The 14,776-nt window shown below is 41.6% G+C and overlaps 1 protein-coding gene across 6 annotated transcripts in view; it reads right to left on the bottom strand.

The window, feature by feature from the left end:
- The window catches only part of LOC124180139 (growth factor receptor-bound protein 14-like), a 297,724-nt gene that overhangs the window by 43,083 nt on the left and 239,865 nt on the right, over positions 1 to 14,776 (bottom strand). For all 6 annotated transcript variants that reach the window (XM_046565251.1, XM_046565250.1, XM_046565247.1 and 3 more), the window contains one exon: positions 940 to 1,161. In XM_046565251.1, coding sequence (XP_046421207.1) covers positions 940 to 1,161 — 222 coding nt within the window. The remainder of the gene's footprint in view (positions 1 to 939; positions 1,162 to 14,776) is intronic.

Below are 14,776 nucleotides of genomic sequence, written 5' to 3' on the forward strand. Positions count from 1 at the left end.
AAATAAGAAAAAGCAGAAGAAGAAGAAGAAGAAGAAGAAGAAGAAGAAGAAGAAGAAGATCAAACTGCAAGGTGTGAAAATGACGGTTAAAATTAAAGGAAGAGGGTGAAACAAAAATAAGAGTACATTTCTACAAATGAACCAGGGTTGAAGACGGTAACGTTGACGTAACGAAACATCGAAAAAAGAAAAGCACCATCGTATAGTTTACTGACAAGGAAGGTACACTTAGGGACAATGAATCTGAGACTGCTAATTTTTTTCACTGGACAGTTATGTTGGCATCACAGAGAAACCTACAGCGCCATAGTCGGCTGAGCGCGAAACTAACTCAATCCCAATAAACGTGACATAACCCATGACCGTCGAATCTAACCTTAGAATACGTGTCAATCCAACAAGTCATTATCCCCTCGGTATTTTAAGGTTAGATTCGACGGTCATGGGTTATGTCACGTTTATTGAGATTGAGTTTGTTTCGCATTCGGCCGAGTGTGGCGCTGTAAGTTTCTCTGTGTTGCCAACATGACTGTCTAGTGTAAAAAATTAGCCGTCTCAGATTCATTGTCCTCAAGTGTACAATCCCAACGTGACCGTGAAACATTACAGCGTTCGTTTCATTGAAACACATCACGGACGTTGGGTCTCCATCTGTGGGGGTAAATTTCACCCCCTTAAAATATTTGTTGACCGGTAAAAAAAAAAAATACGTCGCTTAGTTTTTACTCTAGTACAACATACTACAAAACAACTGAAATCGAAGAGATCGACTTGGAATACGTTCCTTGTGAGATTCAGCCAGCACTTAAAAGTTGGGAGGTGATGCTTATCTTCCGACAATGTATCGTTACGTCGGGGTGTTACGCGCTTGAACTTTGCAAAGGTGGACAATTAATGCCTAAGGTGGTTCGAAATGGTAAGATACGTCGATGCTGTTACCTTGGCGAGACGCATGGCTATAATCCAGCAGGCGCGCGTCTTCTCGTTGTCAAAGGTGATGCACCGGAAGTCACTCCCGGCCTTTTTTTTACTCTTTGTGTTGGTGACTGGTCTCAAAACGAGGCCCCACTGGGTAGGGGCGCGAAACTGTTTCTTTGCGTTCACGGTCGTGTAGACGTGGAAGTCCGGAAGATTGGCCAACACCTCGAGCTGTTCCAGGTTCTGAAAAACAGAGCAAACCAGATCCAACGTAAATACATTGTGTCGCCCTTTTCCTAGTCGTTGAAAAGTCGTCGATTAATAAAATATGACAATGCCGAGTGGTGTAAAACTGACGAATTGTCAGCGTAGATCAGGAAGACGGAGGATACGTCAGGTTTGGTTTTTTCTTTTTTGTTCCTTATTGCTCGTAAAACTTTCGTCATTAATCGCTTATCTAATTCGCGTTAAAATGCGCTCATCCTCATCGCTATGAGAGTTTTCAGCTCGTCAGCGAAATCAAAGACAAACCGAACTTGGGAGTGTGAATTGAATAATAAGAGAAGACGAAAAGGACAATCTCCGTCGGATTCGATGGCCTGAATTTACCGGGGTCCGAGGTCATCGGAGTCTGTCGTGCTGCAGGCAGACTAGCTGTTTCTTTTGAGGGCAAGCGAGCAGTAGTGTAACATAGCGATTCTACGCACGTACGCGTATCAGCGGCAACCAGCGCCACGGGTCACGTGCCAAAGACATAAGATGAAGGGAGGGAGGAGGCACGACCATACAGCGAGCTTGCAAGCTTCGGCCGAGCCGATAAGACGACTTTAAACCGTCTTTGTAGACACCGCGACGCTGCTCGAGTGTGTTTCGTTACGTTTCACAATTGAGAACGTCGAGAGATAGATAGAGAGAGAAAGAGAGAGATAAGGGTTCGGAGATAAGAGACCGTTAATGTAGACATCAAAGTAGAATTAATAATTTTAAATCGTATTCGAAACGCGATTTCAATACCGTCTCCAATTTTCTTTCCTCTCTTTCTGGTATGCATCTACGTACAGGAATATCTACATACATTTTGGATCCGTTCCACAAATTCGAACAATGGGGGGAAAAAAATGTGGTTACGTTAAAACATCGAACATCCGTAAATGAATGGTTGAAAGAAGATTCAATTTCCGTAGGAAAATTTTTACTTCGCTATAATTTATCCTATTCTGGTTCATCGCTGCTCGTGCGGTGTGTGCCGCGTGTTTTTGTTTTTTTTTTTAGTTCGTTTTTCGTCTTCCTTGAAACTGATATCCAATAAAGTCGAGCGTAAAAAGTGAGAGAAAAAAAATCTGTCAAGAGGGGCACATAAATATGATTACGATCACAAACGACAACCGTTGTCGTCAAACCAGTTTTCATTCCGATTAAGCCGTCCCCCCCCCCGCACCTCCTTTTTCCTCAATCCTTTTTTCAGTTATACTTCGTTTTTTTTTTTTTTTTTATCTTTTTTTTCTTTCGCTCTTCATCTTCTCTCCTTGAGGTAAAATCATTTCGTCACCGGAACTCGAAGGTTAAAACTCACGAGCGTATACAGTTCATAATCCATGCCGCTATACCGAACCATGGGCTAATATAACCGTGAACGAGATGACTAAGCAGGCAGCAAGTGAAAGATAGGAGTAAGATAACGGGTGTGCGGTACAAGCTGAGGTTACTTTTTTTCTTTTTTCTAAATTTATACAGAGGTCGGTATAAATATGTCGCATACCCATATTCGTCCGTAAGTGTTGCATCATGCGTTATTCATCGTTCACATTTTTATTTTTTTTTTCTTTTGTACAGTTTCACGCGCGACGTGTATTCTGACGAGAAGAAACGGAAAAAAAAAAAAAATCGTCATCTCGTCACTTTCTACGTACATCGTATACCTCACGATATCTCACGATACTTCATTGACAATCATTTTCATCAACGTTTTCGGCTTCTTTTCGTCAAATTTAACATTTTCTTCATCGTCATCTCTTTCATCAACGAACGAAACCGCGAATTTTCGAATTGATCAATCTATCCCTTCGTTACGGGTCAAGTCGTACAAGTATCTGTTCATACGACTGAAGTATAGTGTTACACGATATCCTTGTAGGTACACGTATAGCTGTTATAGACACCTATAAGTATGTAATGCTCGAGTCAGTTGCGTAATCCCATCGTTATCTTGCATCACAGCTGTTTTATATTGTTATTTATATACATATATAGGTGTATGTGTATAAATACAGGTAGACAGAGAAAAACGTTGACGTAGGTAGTATAACAGTACGATGATGATGATGATGATGTTGATGATGATGATGATGATGATGATGATGATGATGATGATGATAACAATATGAAGAACAACCAAGTCAGAGCGATATGCCGCAGCGTGCATCGGGACCAACTACAACCCATATACTCTCATTGCACAATCTCAAGGAGATAAGAAATCACAGACTCAGGTGTGTGTGTTCGTGTCTGTACATACGGTACAAGTGTGCGGAATATATCTTGACCAGATACTCGAATACGAGCAAGAAGTGAAAGAAAGAAAAAAAGAAAAGAGAAAAATAGTGACCCGTCCCGAGGTTAGGAATTATTACGTACTACAAACCAACCGTTCCTTTTCTACCGTCGAGTAAGAAACTGGACGACGAGAAGAATGTCAATGGAAAAGGAAAAGACGAATAACACTTGCATGCAAGATGATGACTACGACTGTGGGATAACTCAAAGACCTCTCTCCTGATTATGCGCGATACGTTTGGGTAGTGATACGTACCGAAAGTATACACACAATCCAATAGATAGTCGTACGTAGACACACGTGTAAAAGTTAATGTATGTACGTGAACCGCAATATCGCGACAAGTTTTATGACCAAACATAAATTCTTTCATATCAGTAGAATTTTATTCGCTGGATGGATGTGGAAGAGCGACTCTCCTCTGTGCACACATCCAAGGATCCACATGTGCGTACGTACGAAAGTATGTAAAACGATGCGAGTCACGTATGTGTGAGTTGGCGTCTCTCTCGCTTAGGCATATACAATATATAAACACGGAAACTTTTCGCGGTTGACTTGTGAATTACGTTACACACGCAGACATTCACGCTTGGTGCAATCGGTTTACGATGGTGCGTATTGTAAGAGACGTTACTCCTATTCCCACACAGCAGCCTTTAAGTCTTGCGTTGTACGGTATAAAACGTTCCAAAGTTCAACACTCGAGGTCGTTCGCATAAATCGACCGATCGTTACTGAAAACGAGTCTGCGATTGGAATCACGAGTTTGAAGAAGGACGGATAATTAGTGGAACGGCCGAAAGATCATCTAACGATAACAATTAGAAGGATCCATCGACCAGCAAATTGTGCGTGTTCCAAAAATTGTGCGATGCTGCGAGATGAGGAAACGACTTTCTTCGTAGCGGTTTTATTCATTTATTTTTTATTTATTTTTTTTCCAATTCGAAGGTGAATCATTCAATCTTTTAACAAGATAAGAAGAAAGAATAACCATCCTCGAAACGAAAGATTGTATGATAGATAGAAAGACGAACGTATAACAACGTGGACTTTGAAAGAAGTGCAGAAACGTTGAATGTTAATACGATCAGATGACATTATCCTTTGTCTCAAAGGACGACGCAGAATCGTTACGGAAATTGGCTCCCGGTCGAATTGGCTTCCATGTTCTCCCGATCAAAAGTTCTCATGGACGCAAGTCCCAAAAATCATTAATTACCGAGATACAGGCTTCGGAAGAAGAGTGTCCAGATCTTTTGACATCTATGGATTTCGTGATTTTCATGAATTATAAAGCTTCAAGGGTACTTGAAAGCAAACAAATCACTCAAAAAACTGCACTGGTTGATTCTCAAAGATGGGCAGGAGGCTGTAATTGATCACATCGACGCATCGATTCCATCCACGAACTCGCTGGTTTACCGGAAGGAGGTGCAACCTCAGATTTCGCGTTAAGAACGAGACTCTCCGACTCTTCCAATAATCGACTTGTCCTGTTCTTCACGCGTCTGCGGAGTCTGCCGGTCGACTGTACAGTTTTCGAGTCTTATATTTGATTTCAAGTCCCCCTTGAAGCTTTGCAATTTGTAAAAATCGCGTAATCCATGGATATAAAACGATCCGTACATCCACCTTCCGAAGCCTGTATCTCGGAAACTACTCTGATTTCCGGGACTCGTGTCCATGGTAGCTTTTGATCTGGAGAATATGTACTGTGACATACTGAAAATCGAACCAATTCGACCGGGAGCAAATGTCCACAAGACATTGCGGGGTTCTTGGTCGGTAACAACGAGTACAAAAAAACTACAACAAAAAACGAAGGGCAACAAGATCGAAATCACGTGAAGGATCGTGTTCGAAACTGGTCGACAGGTACACAGAGAGATTCTCTCGGGTAACCGCGGTGGCATTCGAGCATAGAGCAGAGGCGTTATAGCGTGTAATAGAAACTCCGAACCTTGCACAATGGAATTTCACTTTACCGAGGACAACGACGAAGATATGCGTGCTTCGATCGAAACGCGTCAAACGAACAAGCGGCCGACACCGCGCTGAGAGAAATTTCTACTTCCGGTTACCGCTCAGTCTTTGACTATTTTCATTTTTTACCACAATCGAAAAATGCGCAAAATGTTTACGCGTACCTCGTTTTTCGTAATTCCAACGATATTTAAACAGTTTTTTTAACGATATCTGTTTTACTGAATTTGTCCAGTTACCGTGACAAATGAAATTCTTCTCAGTGCAGGTGTCGATGCGCCTACACGTAGTGCCCGAGTGCTTGGACTCTTGGGGGGTGGACCATGTACTTCAATTTTTGCGTGACGGAATCTTGAAGATGCCGTGTCATTTTTTCCTACACCACGTGACCACGTGACGCGTGATTGTTGTGTCGACTCTCCGTCAGGTTGGCATGCGGTTCACGCGTAGAAGAAACCTTGCCGCAGACGACGAGGGCATCGGACAACGATATTGGATTTGTTGCGCTAATGAAATTTGCCGCTGCCACTGGCTGCAGGAAGGAGCAAACTTCCTCTCAGGATTTAACAAACTGTACACATAATACAAGGTGATAATTCTCTTTACAGTGGCGGTCATTCGGTCCTCAGGATTCCTCTTCTCCGACCACATGCCATCCACCTTAGAGAGTGTTTGCACAACTATCAAGATTTTCGCAATGTTGGCGTTATCCGATTTCCGTTCGAGCACCCGACCTTCGTTCATGGTTTGATCTTCGATTATCGATTTCACCTTGAATCGGCCACTCGGTACGTTATATTCACGTACCCGGGAGGATTGAGAACCGCGTGTATTTCTCCTCGTCTCTCTTTCTCTCTGTTTATTTGGACACGGGCGGTACGTCACGAAACGAAGTTCAACTCCACCTATCGACAAATAGTTTCCTTCTAAAAATATCTCTATTCGGTGTGCATGCGTGAGACTGAAACGCCTTCAAGCCGCTGGAAATGAATAACGAATTCGATGAGTTACACGGAGATCTTCTCGGTTCTCAAATCCAAGTCCTCTGACTCACAATCAGAGTCGAGATTATACTTTACAAGTTATACCGACGAAAAAGAAAAAAGAAAAAATAATCGCCCGAATGTTTCAGTGACCGGGAGATAAATAATCCGAACGACTGTTCGAGCTATTCGAAAAACTATTGAAGATTCAACGATTTCGACGATCAATGAGCCCTCCCTCTCACCCACGCACGACTGATCGGCGAAGATGAATAATCGTCGATTCTCGTCTAGATCTTTAAGGTCGACGTGTCGCCGTAGAATACGTCGGCATGGGACGGAGCTGTGGTCAAAGATCAACGCGACGAACCTTGGAACAAAATTGCTCGACAATTTTACAGAGCAAAGAAAAAGAGCCAGCGTCATTACGCCGATCGCGCTGAGAGAGATTTTTAGTTTCATTTACCGCTCACAATCGGTCCTCTCAACTATTTTCATTTTTTCAACGATATCTGTTTTACTGAATTATTCTAGTTACCGTAACAACTGAAATTACTCTCAGTGCGATACCGTAGACTAATGTTCGATGAAACGATCGTCACACTCTCTTGAATATCGAGGGTCTGAGGGAACGCGTATGAGAAGGTGCGATAAATAGAAGTATAAAATGTACGATTTTTCCGTTCCGACTTTGTTCTCTCTCTTGCAAAATTTCCCACGCCATTCTTCTTCGGCAGGTGAACCTACGCCTGTTTAGGATGGCGATCGAGGCGACGATATGATCGACGATCACGGGCGACGAAGGAGGGAATCTATCGGCCCCATCTAGGCGGGCATGTACACAGAGATATACCAAAAGTCTATATAATTCACGATAAGGCGTGAAGAGATAAGGGGGCACCATGCCGAGGGCGATGCACGGTCGTATAAAACTCCCCTCAAGGTTCTCGTGGTAAAAGCTTTTTCACGTGTTTTCTACCTGGAACAGAACCTACCCACACCCGATTGCCTGTCTATAATCTATCTCTGCGCCTCGTGTCGACGCATCTCGAAGACTTCGGAACGTCACCGTGAAAGGATATCAAAAGACGCGAAACTTTTGAAAAGTTAAGTTATTACTTGGAATCTATCAAGATTCTCGGAGGAATGTAGAAAAAAATAAAGAAAAATACTAGAACAGCAATGAAAAGCTTGGATATTCATGCTTTGCTTCGAATATCGTGAAAATTATTGAAAGATTTCGTAGATTGGATCGATTTCAATATAAGATGGTTGGTTTTATTCGTAAGAGCAAATTAATGAATACTCAATGTGCGATTTATCTCTTCTGAGAATTAGTAAAAGGTAGATATTTTACCAGTCAAGTTCCTTGAGTTATGCGTCGAAACGACGAGGTTCAAACTCGTAACGTTAACAACTGGAATTCGTTAAACCGTAATGAAACAAATTAACATAATAACGTTTTGAAAACTCAACTCCATCTGTCATTCTAAATTTACAAAGTTTTGATTTTTTGCCGTTCAATCTTTCGCAGCTAACTTCTACCACGTCCGAAACGAGACGCGATGTTTGCATATTCATTTTGTAAGAGAATGATAAAAATAAATAAAAATAATAAGACCCCTCGGCTATTTTTGGACTTCGGCACTTTAATTTTACTTTGCGTATAATTGTTCCTTCGCATTAAGCAGGATATTCGAAACTGGGATACACTGAGTGAAATTTTTAGTTTCGGTCAGCGCTCAGTCCTTAACTATTTTCATTTTTTACCACAATCGAAAAATGCAGTTCTAGGTACAAAATGAAAATCAGTTTTCTAACCGTTACCGGAAATTCTAGTATCCGTTACTATTCTTTCTCATTACGATCACTGTCTCTATATTTTCTTGCTACTGTTGCGAAAATTCAACGCTTGTGCGACGATAAATTGACGTTAAAGCCTTGTTCAACTAAAAAAGTAGAGTAAACCTCAGAAACTGATTTTGCATTGCAATAACCAAAAAAGGATCGACGATAGCGCAAAATGATTACGCGTATCTTGTTTCTCGTAATTCCAAGAATATTCAAAAAGTTTTTTTATAATTCACGTTTATACCTACATAAAAATTGTTAAAAAGAGAGAAGGTAGTGGAAAAAAAAAAAAAAAAAAAAGGCACCAAATTCAATAATTTACTTGGTTGGTTCGGATATGCAAAATAATTTGTATTCTTTGACCGAAAATCCTTCTTTTTCTCTTCGTACGATCCAAAAATAATTCGTTCAAATTACGGATGGAGACCATAATAATACGGGGGGGTATAGATCTGGATGTGTAATTAAATCACGATCAATTTAGGGTCAGTGATCCAGAACGTTCCGGTAGCAACGGCCACCAATCGCGGGAGGGAGAAGCGAAACTTTATTGACCATAGTCCAACCAAGCAAGCAAGCAAGCAAGCAAGCTAGCAGGCAAATGCTTCTGTCTACTGAGCCGAAAACCGTTTCTTAACTCTCTACTTACTGTTAGCAGCCACGTTGCTGCTGCTACTTTCAATTCCACGATACGAGAACCGGCTCCGTAGTCTTTATACCGCTAGAAGAATTTTTTTTCTCACTCCTTTTCTTTTCCTTTGCCTTTTTTTTTTACCACTTTTTTTTTTTTTTTTTTTGTTTTGTTTTCCGTCACTGTATAAACTAACCAGACGGCTCTCTGTGCCGTCTCGTAATGGATCTCGAGGGAAAAGAGAAGAAGGAAAGATGGAAAATAGAAACAAGAAGAAAAAAAAAAAAACAAAAAAACAAAAAAAAAATAAGACGAAGAAACTATTCCCATCGTCCGCGGATGATTTTTGGGCAGTGATCAATCGTTATAGACGTTGGGAAACGTCTCGTCCGTGGAATTTTTTTTGTTTCTTCTCTTGGCTTTATTTAATTTTTTTTTTTTTTTTTTTTTTTTTCTTCCAGAAAGGAGATGCATAGATAGCGCGAAGGGAGGCGGGCTGAAAAAAAAAAGAAAAAGTAAGAAAAAAAAAAAAAAAAAGAAAATGTGTAGTGGGAAAGATTACCCGTGACTGATGAACTGAAATCCGGTCCTTGCCTTCGCTATTCTAACAAGAATACGACGAGTGTAGTACAGTCGGTTGAAAAAGTTCTTTGAAACATGTAAGATATAACTCGACACACTTTTGAGGGTAATTGAAAATAATTAATCGAAAGTTTATACGCCAGTTGCGTTTGTTGATTCGATATAAAATTACGCCGATAATGTCTTCAATCATTCTGAAACTATTTATTCTCATTGCTATAAACCGCTGGATACAGTCGGTAAGTGAAATTTTTCCCCGAGTTGGCAAATATTTTTGTCACCGCACGTCAACGACAACGTTAACAACGTTATCGAATCAATTTCATTTTTCACAAAATACCTGTTTTCACATCTCGATTCAAGGGATAACATTTCTCCAACTTGGATCTAATTTTTTCGCCGACTGTACAGTCGAGACAGTTCGTTGCCTGGACGCCTAATTTCATTCCGTCATGCACCGGCCCAAGAAAAACAGTGGAAATTTACCTTGCGGACGTTGGGCTAGGGCCTCACTCCGTGTCTATAACAAGTAACGGTCTCGAATAAACTGTTCGAAATGTTTCCATGCATCGGCATCGGCAGCGCGCGGGCGACTGGGAAACACCTTACGAACAAACCTTCGCAACGTCTTTTCGTCGTCTATCTCAACGCGGAACGCGACGTAAACGCGTCAACGCTGTACAAAAACAACAACAACAACAATATTAATAATGATGATAATACCGGCAAAGACCCTTGAGAAGTTTCCAAATGAATTTTCAATTTTTTTTTTTTTTTTCAATCGCTCGTCTTTATCCTACGATTTTGTAAATCCCGTCTGAAGAACGCTTCAATTGATTTTTACGAAACAAGGAGAAAAAAAAAATATATTTGGTTAGTCGGACCTCGTTTATTTTTGTTTTTCTTCTATTTTCATACCTATGAAAAATTTAATGTAAAATTTGGAAAAAACGAAAAAAAAAAAAAAAAAAACACCAGGTTCCAGTCTGAATCTTGCGTGAAAATGTTTCGTTACGGGAACGGGATGGTTTTTTTTTCTTTTTTTTTTTCTTTTTTTCTTCTTGTTTCATAAAAATCAATTTCGTTGTTTTTAAAAAATAACAGGGTAAAGTAGGGGTGATTGAGAAAAAAAAAAAAAGTGGAAAATTTTTCTACAATCTTTTCAGGGATCGAAGTTCGGGTGGGAGAAATTCTTGGTGAGATATGAAAAAAAATAAATAAAATAAATAAAATAAAAAAAAAATATCTCGGTCAACCGTTTACCGATTTGCGATGCGGAATGCCCCATAGATACGTATATATACGTAAAATAAAATACGAGTAGTTGAGTAAGGTCAGTTTTAGCACGCGTGTGCAAAAACGTGGAGAAAAGGGGGGGAGGGAAAAATGTCGTGGAGAAAAGAGGAAGGTGGGAGGGGAGAAAACCGCGCCGCCGGCGACGGCGATACGATCAGTTGCAAAATTTATGTCTATCTACGCAGTTTGACGACGAAGACCGGCGGCGACGAGTTGCTCAAACAAAAGTCGGTATTATAATATTTCGTCACGCACAGGGGACTAACACAACGATCAAGGTGCACGTAGATGGGACATGGCGTAGGTCACGTTGCAAATTACATCACGTGGCCGTTGACGATTGGCGAACTCTGGCATGCGGAATATGAATGACGAGAATCGTTGAAGAGCATAAATCGGCGTAGTCGTCATAAACGTCGTGGTTGTCGCGATAATGGCAAGGAGGAACTGATAGGAGAGAGAGATTCCGATTCTTGTTATACCGGGACAATCTCTTGAAAGTTGATAATCAACCGCGCATGCGCCGAGTAATTCAATCTCATTGGTCGGCGAAATCTTCACGCAGCGATGTTTTTGTCCGCGACGCAGGCGTGCCAACCTACGCAAAATGTCTACGTTTGAATTTTCAAAGAGCGTAAGCGTTGAATTCCGAGCGTTCTTTGAAGAATCGACTTTCCGACCCGACAACAAACGCTTCCGAAACCTTTCCGAGTCGCTGCCTCGATTATTCGAGATTCTAACCTCGAAAATTCGTATCAACCACGTCACCGGCAGAAAGAGTTTGACAGCTGAAACTCGGGTTGGCCAGCCGATAAAACTTGCGCATGCGCGGTTGATTTTCTAGTTTCGAGAGATTTTGCCGGTATACCTTATCGTTAGTTAATTATGCTAAGAACAATCGGTCGATATGACGGAGCAGAGATAAAACGTGAGAAAATTGATCGAAGAGGAATTTTGGTATTGAATGAGATTTAAAAAATTTAAGCACCTTTCAGTTTCAGAGAACCGCATCGATGTAGACCGGAATCGTAAAAATCCCCGTCGATTCGTTTTCGAGATGTCGTTGAAAACAAAATAAATTGATCAGATATTTTCTGCAACTAGTAACAAAAGTAACATGTCGCGATAGAGCCAAATTTCAACGTTTCGTTCTAGGATTAATTGTAACAATTGCCTTATATTTAAAGTACGGAAAACTGAGAAGTTGCGTGTAAAAAAAAAAAAAAGAAAAAGAAAAAAAAAAGAAGAAAAAGCACCTCAATGGAAAAACGACGGTGCAGTGGATGACAATTAATTATCGAAAATTCATAGATCATATTATTCCGGCAAAGATTCTATCGGATCGATCGGTTAATTCGGCAGTCTTCCCGAAACGAGATGACGAAAGTGTAATCATCAGCCACGCGTGTCTCTATAATCCTGACAAATGACCGATCACTTAAGAAGACCTTGATGAAAAAGAAACATTAATTATGGCTGTTCCGATGAAAAGGCGGAACGGAAGAAGAAAAGAAGAGGGAAAAAAAAAAGGCAAGGAATCTGACGTAACGTTGAATTACGTTCCTCTTCTGGCTTCTGCAACTCGAACTACAATCTATAAAAAAAATCTGGTCTCAATTTCATACGTTACGTGATAATAAATCACTCGGTCAGCGGTTACGATTTGCATACCGGTATCTTTGTAACGTGCGAGCGTGATCGCGTGGATTTTTGAATTCCCGTATAATGTGCGAGGGTTGGTGGGGATAAAGAGGAAAAGAAGGACACGGAGGAAAAGAAGAGGAAAGTTGATCCGAGAAACGGAAGTTGGAGTGGAGTCAAGACCAACGACTCGCGAAATCACGTCCGGTACTGCGGCTGAACGTTACCGACGAGTGGGAAACACCGCGGTCAAACATGTATATTTTTTTTCTTCTTCTTCTTCTTCTTCTTCGCGCCTCCATCGACAACTCCCAAGACTCGAATCACTGGAATTGATAGGCAATTGAGTAGAAGTGGGAGAAAAAAAATAAAACAACAACAAGAACAATCGATCGTGCGATTTGGTAAAAGAGCTGAAATCACGAAAGGTAGTCAAACCGTTGTCCAAAAGTTGGGATCAATCTAGCCTGATCGATCGCGGTTCCTATGACCCAGAAATCGATCGATTTCAGTATTTAGCCTCGGTACAACAGTTTTGTATTTCTGACATGCAACAGCCGACTACGTTACTGTTTCTGTTCACTCTCAAGAAATTGACCGTCGAAACGCGGTATGATTAGAAGGCGATTCGAGGAAGAACCGTAATCATTTATAGGCACGCACCTTCCAATGACGCTAACATTCGCTTCTTCTTCTTCTTCTCCTTCTTCGAAAAAATGTCCGTTCCGTTACGAAAGAAATGAAACACCGACGATAAAGAAAGAGAGAGAAAGAAAAAAAAAACGCACTCGACCGGAGAACCGAGAACCCGTAATTTTCATTCCTTGTAATTTGCGCTCTGCGGTGTAGAGCGAATTTGTTCCAGAGTGGAGAACTCGTCGAGAGGAGAGGAGATGAGAAGAGAATCCGCTAGTCATAGTCGGCCAACCAGCCTGCATTCGTTCGTTAAGTCAGTCAGTCAGTCAGTCGGTCGGTCAGTGGAATCTACCGCTACTAGACCAGAGTACAAACCAACGAATGTAGACAATGCGAAGATGTTGTTGGTTGACGCGGTCCAGAGGTTGCGAACAATTAACGAGAACGGCAGGAAACTGACCGAGAGAACGGTCATTCTGCAGGAAATTTTTTTCGTAATCTTCCTCAACTCCTCTCCTTTTTTGGAATCACCGAGTGGAGATGACGAAGGATGGTAACTGCGGCGCACCTTGACGAGGTCCTTGGACAACGAGACCGAGAGAGAAAAGGAGAGATCGCGAGATACCGTATGAAAAGGGTCACGAAGTGGTCGCCGTTGCTTCGTCGAGGGATTTACGCGTCTTTCGGCTCGTTAATTTGCCATAATTTGCCCATAAAGTGGTGAAAACATGTCTCGGTCAGTGCAGGGAGCTATGGGAGAAGAAGCCAAGCGAGTTGCGCCCATGATAATAAAGCTTCTGCCGCTCGTGAGGAAGTCGCAGGAGAATCTCCCGATGAGGTCGACGGGCAGGTTTGGGAAAAAATACGAACCAGCCAAAGTCCGGCGAGCGCGAGGATCTTCGGATACGGTCACCGAAAAGCCAGACGAGAAAGCCGGCGGAAAAAGAGACGGGAAACCGGTAAGGCGCCGGGAAAAATCTCGCGGGCGTCAAAAGTTTAAATTGGATCCCGAGTTTGTACAGGTTCCCGTTAGCGCGAGAGACTGCCTTCAGGGTTATTTATAACTTCTCTTTTTATTGCGTTAAACTTGTAGAGTGATAATTATAGCCGGATTGGTGGTGGTGGTGGTGGTGGTGGTGTACAGGGGCTTGCGTCGGTAGAGACTTGTCGAGATGAGAAGAGATGAGAAGAGAAGAGCGTACTGTGAAGCATGAATTCCTCGTCCATCCTTCACGTCTTTCAATTCGTTCACCCCGTTGTGACACTTTGATTTTCAAAAAAAAAACAGACGCCGAAGCTTGACACTCCGAGAGAAGGTCGTCTTCGTCTTCTTTATCTTCTTCATCTTCTTCTTCTTCTTCTTCTCCTTTTTCGCGAAAAATACCGACCAAGTGTCCTTCGATCCAAGGATATCGATGGCTTTATTTTAGGACCATGTGCAAAGTTGCCGATCTTGGAGTACTGAAATACTTAAAAAGCGACTACCCGTATCCATTATTCGATCAAAAAACCCAAGGACGCGATATTTTAAACTGAAACGACCTCAACCGAGTTGAGAATATACGCGGCAAGACTTGCTCTCGATCCAAAGAATGAAAGAAAAAAGGAAATGATGCGGTTGAAATTTGGCATCAATTAACACCAATGTTAGTGGCAGACTCCGTCACAGCTATAGAACAATTTTCAGGGACAATT

The sequence above is a fragment of the Neodiprion fabricii genome, chromosome 4 (assembly GCF_021155785.1).
Source record: "Neodiprion fabricii isolate iyNeoFabr1 chromosome 4, iyNeoFabr1.1, whole genome shotgun sequence".
Lineage (NCBI taxonomy): Eukaryota > Metazoa > Arthropoda > Insecta > Hymenoptera > Diprionidae > Neodiprion > Neodiprion fabricii.